Source organism: Elephas maximus, chromosome 13 (genome assembly GCF_024166365.1).
Source record: "Elephas maximus indicus isolate mEleMax1 chromosome 13, mEleMax1 primary haplotype, whole genome shotgun sequence".
Lineage (NCBI taxonomy): Eukaryota > Metazoa > Chordata > Mammalia > Proboscidea > Elephantidae > Elephas > Elephas maximus.
This window is the reverse complement of record NC_064831.1, coordinates 50098285-50105149: the sequence shown is the minus strand read 5'-3', so window position 1 is coordinate 50105149 and position 6865 is coordinate 50098285. Positions and strand designations below refer to the sequence as shown.

Genomic DNA, 6865 nt, shown 5'->3' with positions numbered 1-6865 from the left:
ATTCATCCCTCTCTACTCAAACCTCCAAAGCTGATAAGTCTGAACCTTTATTTTTCCCTACCCTGTTTCTAGAATCAGCTCTGACAGTCACTGGAGCTTTCGAAGATGCTGACTCATAAGGGTCTGTAAAGTTCACCAAAACAGAAATGTCAGCCATGGACGTACCCTCATGAATTACCTCCGTTACCAGCGAGACTGTGGTGGCTTTTCTCCCTCCTGATGATGAGAAGTTAAAATGTGAGAGGATTCTGACTTGGAAATTCTAAACAAACAGTATCTCCTCTCCTGATTTTTATCTAACAGTCTACTAGCACAGCACTCAGGTAGGGTAGCTAACAGAAAGAGGATTTGTGTGTGTGTGTGTGTGTGTGTGTGATAGAGCGATTCTACTGCTTGTGAGCAGGGGAGGTTGAACGTTCAGTTTTCAAGTCTGTTTTGACACCAATGACCAGATATTAGTTGAAAGGAGAAAGCTTGGTGACCCAGATGCGATCCTGGTCTTTGAAAAAAAGCTGTTTGTGTAATCCCAACCAAACAAGGAGGTAAGAGACGTGGGATGTGTGTGGTATAATGATGTTTATGTTGTTGCACATAAAGATTTTCTTAAACCAAAGTTATTATCTCAGACCTGTTAGCCGGTCACGGAGGGCTCCTTGGGAATCCGAGGCCCACTCCCCCCCCCCCACTTTCTTCCCCTCCCCCATGTTTTTCAGAAGCCAAGGGATGCCTCTTGCATCTTGTGCTGTAGAGCAAACAGACCCGCAAAGAGAGAGGAAGATAAAATGAATTTAAATTCCAAAGGGGTTCCAGTGCCGGTTTCCTAGTCCCCGAGTCAGCAATGTGTTTGTGAAAATTCAGCCTTTTTGTTTCCCAGTAAAAAGGAGCTAAATCTACATCGGTGGCCCAGTCTCGGGTTGCTATTCTTTGCGTTTTCTATTCGAGTGAATGAGAGTGAATGAAGTGGCCGGGACCCTTCATTTGATCTACTCAATTGCATAAAGTGACAGAATTCTAATATATTTGTTTAATGCTCTTCAATAGCCTTCCCTTTTTTGCTTGCAAATGAAGCGTCCGTGGGCAAAGTTTCGTCCCCCTTTAGCGCTGGGACATATTTCATAACTCAGTCCGTGGTTTGAAGTGATCTTGAGAGGGGTTTTAGACTCAAAAAGTGGAAAATAAAGAAACAGATGTGACGTTATTGTAAATTCTTAGAGTGGGCCGGGGGCTATTGTCCCCCACGGCGGGCGGTCCGGGGGCTGGGCCTTTCACGCAGTAATGGAAACATATTAATTAGATAATTTGTTGTTAGTTTAAACGAAACAAATACATCCTCTTTGGAGCTTCACAGCCGGTGGGTTGGGTTGTTTTTGTTTGCGCATCTCTGTGCGTATGTGGCTTAGGAGAAAAAAAAAAATGCATTGACATTTATATTAAGAATTTGAAGGCAGATCCTCATCCTTTTGGTTTCTTAAATGCATACCTTTTACAAAGGAAGTTGTCATCTGTAAAGGTATGCACCGTCCTTCACCCCAACTCTGCTCTCCCTCCCTCGCGTGCACTAATGTGAACTCTTCTGTCTGCAGGATCCGCCTGGACTCTTCTCCTCCCCCCTTCCGGGACCCGCATTTCAGCCTCACTCCACACTAGCGCCTGGTCAGATTCACGATTCCAAGGCGCTCAGTGTTCTCACCCATTTAAAAGGCATTAAACTGGCGACTAGAATGTTTGAGCCATCCTGAGGATCATTTACTAGCAGTCTTCATGGAGTCCTCCAGGCGTCTCAGAACCCCCAATCCAGGCAGCAGGAGCATCAAGAAATTCTGCAGCTTCTCTCTTGAGAAACTGCACAGAATTCATCCATTGTGTCAGAATTTCCCCCCAATCACAGAGAAAGCTGTTTAACAAGACGGTTAAGTACAGCCTGATGTTAAAAACAGAAAGTAACAGAATAGCCAAGGTTCCAAATAAAAAGCCCAAATAATAATAATAAAGCCTGAATTTACCAAATAGGAGATAGTATAACTTATCTGGGTTCTCAGGACAAGAGGCTGCACTCACATCTTCCCACTGCATGCTGTCTGTTCCAGTTTTATTGTAAAGCTGTGTGTGTTGACTTTGGACTTGAGCCAGGTGAAAAGATTTAACATGACAAAGGGAGCCATTGAAGGTATCATAGTTATAAACTTCCTTATTTGTGGGGCACTCCAGCTAAGCAGGGCATAAGTCTCAAAGCTGGGGGGTGAAGGCGGGAGTGGAGTTGGGTAGAGGCATGTGTGTTTGGGCTGCCTTTGGATTTTTGATCAAGGTCAAAATATCACCAATGGATTTTTTATTTTACTCATTCAACTTCGTCTGAGAAAAGATGCCTGCAGTTGTGAAAGGAGGACTCACAATGCCCAAGTTATTTCATTCTTTGCAATACACCATGACGAACTTACCAGCTGAAAAGAACACTTTCAAACACTGAGTTGAAATCACTCCTTTGCTAAGTATCTGAAATGGGGTCTGTATCTTATTTGCCTCCATGCATTGTATGTATACATACATGTTCACATCACTTATGTCTGAATTCCAGTTCCCATTTCACCTATTTCAGCTGATCGTTTATAAAACGTTTAAGGCTCCATGTTGGCTGTTCATGCTTCCTTCTCTTCCTTCTCAGTTAGAACTCAGTGTAAAAATTCCAGAAGACTAGAATATTCCAGAGATGGCCCAATTTTTATTTCGCAGGAAGTGATGGAAATGGATTTGATTTTTGAAAATGTAGATGATTTCCTAGCCCAGGGTGTCTAAGTTTTCCAGGCTTTCACGAGCTGATCTTGTTGATATAATTGTGAATTGGGCTTGATGAATGAGTTTAGTTGTCCCCTGTCTGACGAGCTTTAGTAGCTTCATGCATTTTAATCAGTCCAATGATTCATTTATTTTCCACCTTTGTGTGTGTGTGTGTGTGTGTGTGTGTGTGTGGCTGTGTGTGGGATCCTTCCTTTTTAAAAATGGTCACAACAGGATTAATGACCCCTTTGCATTAATCCTCATTTTTTTCCAGATACTCTTTGAAATATAGAGGGGTTGCAGGTGTGACAGATTCTCCTCCTGGAGTACAGTGATCATGATTGTCGTGGAAGTTTCTGTGCTGCACAAGGATTCTTGTTTAATGATTTTACACAGTAAAGTGTTAATCACCATTTAAGTTTCTCTTTGTTTTGTTGCTTCGTTAGTCAAATGCACACCTCACTCTGAAAATATTGTGATCCCTTCAATAAAGTTTCAGTTAAGCCTGGAGCCACAAATTCTTGGCAAATTTTAATTATCTACCAAAAAAATTTTTTTTAAGTAAATACTTAGAGTCAAACATTTAAAGTAACTTCATTCATTTTTTAAAAATAAATGCATCAAGCATTATTTTGTCAGATGAAGGAGTTAAAAGAAATATATTCTATTCAAAGTAAACAGCTTTCTTGACATGCAAGATGGGCTTTCAGGTAATTTCTAAGAAAATGTCCACAGCTGCAAAAATTCAAAGGATGGAGGAAATGAATACTCACCTCCAGTAAGATGCTTCAGGACATAAATATAGAGTAAGTCTGTTTTCACTTTTTAAACCTCTGTATTATCTCTACTTGGCTTCTATATGTCTCATTGATATAAGTGCCTATGTTTCATGATTAAAATACATATAAAGTAGTATATTGTCAGTAATTTTTCTTTCAGCACTATACCTGTGCACCTGATCTGTCACAGAAACAGTTTGTGTCCTCTTTCATTATGCACAAATACCTTCAAGAATCAGTCTGAATAATTTCTCCTCCAATCTGCAAGTGCAGAAGAGGAGGTTTGAGTTTTTCCAAAATAAGATGCGAAAACAGTGCTTAGACATAGCGTGCAGAAAGCACGCTTAGGGAAGCATTACTTCTGTCTTTTGTAAAATTATTGTTTGTAGCAACTCTTCAAAAAGACACAAAACTGAAATTTGAATTTACATATTTTAATGAGAAAATATTATTTGGACTAGGTTCATAATTTAATGTAGACACCTTTTTAAAATCCTTTGTCGTAAAACAGGCATGCTGGGAACCAGACATCAATATTTAAAATGTCATGCTAATTCTGTTCAGGGAAGGAGGAAAATGAAAGGTAAAAATTGTACAGCTGAGGACGCTACAACTTTTTTTTTTTTAAACTTAGGTCACACCAGAACAACAGTTTCTTCTCCAGCAAATTACCTAAGGCTCTAAAGGAATATAGCAAACAAAGTGCATTTTACACAGGGTATAATCATTCCTATTCACAAGCATTTACATCTCTTTGCAGCCCTTTAGCTTCTTGGGAAAAGTTCTGGTAGCAAACAGAAAGACTTGTCCACGGGAGAACTCTCCGGGGACGTCCCCTTGGTCTTACCAGTCAGCTTCTCTAACCTTCTTCGAGGGTTGCCCTTGGTGCTTTCTTCGTTTGGGCTTCCCCCCACCCCCCCGCCCCAACAATATAATAAATAGCTAAAAAGGTCTCTTAAGTAATCGGAAAGTTAACATCCTGACTAACTTTCCTCTCCCCCCTCCCCTCCCCTACACCTGGCCAGAAATGAAGGGTAAACATTCACATTACAACAGGTACTTGTAAAGTGGGCTGTGCCCCTCGCCCGCCTAGCAAGACAGATTCAAGTTCACTGTTTACATTTTACCGGGCGCTTTGTAAACAATACAAGATTACTTTTAGTTTTGTTTTGCGTTTGTGGAGGACTACCGTCCCCTTCTCAGTTTGGCGGCCGCTTCCATTAACTCTCAGCGCCGGGAGCCTCAGGCAGGAAACAGAACCCAAAGCAAAAGCCTCGACAGAGGCCCGGAGGCAGGGCCGCCGAGGATGGGGCGGTCCGCACACCCCTGCCGGAAGACTGGAGGCGAGTTGGAGGGAGATCAGTGGTCCCTTTTCGCAGCAATTTATCTATTTATTTATTTATTTTCACAGAGCCCCGGCCCTCGGCTGCGCGGCGGCGGCCCCTGGGAGGACCTGCTGGAGGAGACCTCTGAGGCGGCTTCTCCGGCCCGGACTGCGCCGAGCTGGAGGCCCGAACGCACAGCCGGACCGCAGAGGGCCGGGGAAGGCGCGCTGGCGTCCGGGAGGCGGGCGCCAGGATTTCCCCGCTCCGATATGGGAGGAGGTTTGGGGGCCCTGGGGATGGGCGGCTTGGCTCAGGGGCCCCCCGCCTTTCGGCTCCTGGGAGCAAGGGCGCCTCCCACGCCTCCAGGCCCATCTGCGAGGTTGGGTTTAGTCTCGTCCTGGGCCCGAAACGAAGTTCGCGGGGGGAGAGAGGGCTGGCCCAAGGTGAAACCGACGAGTTAGGGGGGCGACGCAGGCCGGGGTGGCGGGACGGGGAGCCGGGAAGGCGAAGGAGCTGGCGGCTAGGGGACCAGGAGGCGCGCCGGCCGCTGCGGTCAGTGCACCGCCACCGAGTGCAAGGCGGAGGCCGGGCTGGTGAGCGTCTCGCTGGGGGTGGCGGGGCTGCTTTGGCTGGTGGCTGTCTGCGAGGACGTGGGGCTGAGCGAGGGAGGCGAGTGCGAGAGCAAGGCGGGGATGGGCGCGGGCAGCGCGGGCAGCGCGGGCACGGCGGCCGGCGTGGGCTTGATGGGCACGGGGATGGCGGGCAGCGTCTGGCCGGCCGCGTGGCACAGCGGCTTCAGCGGCACGCCGTAGGCGCTGTAGTCGCCGCCGGCCATGGAGATGGGGGTGGCCGAGTCGATCACGCCGGCGGCGCCGTACACGTGCGGCCAGCCGGGGCCCAGCGAGCTACCCATGGAAGTCAGCTGGTTGGGGAGCGGGTAGGCGGCCGGCACCGGCGGTACGGCGGAGAAAGCCAGCCCCCCCGGCATCTTGTACTCGCGCGCAATGATGTTCTCGATGGCGAAGGGGTGCTTGAAGCTGGAGGGCTGCGCCCCGGCGCCCAGGTGGTAGGCGGCCGGCAGCTGCGGCAGGGGCGTGCCCGCGGCGGCCAGCGCGCCCAGGCGGAGCTTGGCCTGCTGCTGCAGGTACTGCGCCGCCTCCGCCGGCTTGCTGGGCGCCAGGTGGTCCGACTTGAGCACCTTGAAGCGCTTGCGGCGCCTCAGGAAGCTGCCGTTCTCGAACATGTCCCCGCAGCTGGGGTGCAGCGCCCAGAAGCTGCCCTTGCCCGGCTGGTCGGGCCTCCGCGGGATCTTGATGAAGCAGTCGTTGAAGGAGAGGTTGTGGCGCAGGCTGTTCTGCCAGCGCTGCGTGTTCTCCCGGTAGTAGGGGAAGCGGTCCATGATGAACTTGTAGATCTCGCTCAGCGGCAGCATCTTCTCGGGCGAGCTCTGGATGGCCATGGCGGTCAGCGAGATGTACGAGTAGGGCGGCTTCTGGTCGCTGTAGGTGTTGCGACCGGGCCGAGGCATCTTTCTGCTCGCCCTCCTCTTTGCGGTGGGTCGGAGCGGGCCGGCGGGCGGCTCGGATCTGGGAAGGGGAGAGAGAGGACGGGGGGAAGGGTGGCATGGACGCACAGACAGACGTCGCGAGGTCAGCCGGGCCAGGGCACAGACTTCGGGGGCGGGGGTAAGGGCGGCCGTGCTGGAGCGGCCAGTGGCCGGGCGCCGGAGCCCGCAACTTTGCGCGCAGAGAGGGGCGCGGCCGGGGGCGCGAGAGGGGAAGGCGGCGGCGACGCGAGGGTCGAGGGAAGTAAGCAGACCCTGGAGCGGGAAGGGTAGGGATAGAACCGAGAGCAGCTCACCTTAAAGTTGCTCCAAGTTGTGCGTCCGCATCCGGGACGGCGCTGCCGCTCGCTGCGTCCCTCCCGGCGCGCAGTCCCGCAGCGTCCCGGCTCGGCTGGGCTCGGTGCAACCCACGGCTCGGCAGC

General features: G+C 49.9%; 1 protein-coding gene across 1 annotated transcript; it reads right to left on the bottom strand.

The window, feature by feature from the left end:
• Nucleotides 1-5432: 5432 nt before the first annotated feature.
• FOXB1 (forkhead box B1) lies at nucleotides 5433-6407 on the bottom strand. Its single transcript, XM_049852692.1, has one exon. The coding sequence runs from the start codon at nucleotides 6405-6407 to the stop codon at nucleotides 5433-5435; it is 975 nt and encodes a 324-aa protein (XP_049708649.1).
• Between the last annotated feature and the right edge of the window lie 458 nt (nucleotides 6408-6865).

Excerpts from the sequence above, each read along its gene's own strand:
- FOXB1 (XM_049852692.1), bottom strand. The coding sequence starts at position 6,407 with ATGCCTCGGCCCGGTCGCAACACCTACAGCGACCAGAAGCCGCCCTAC.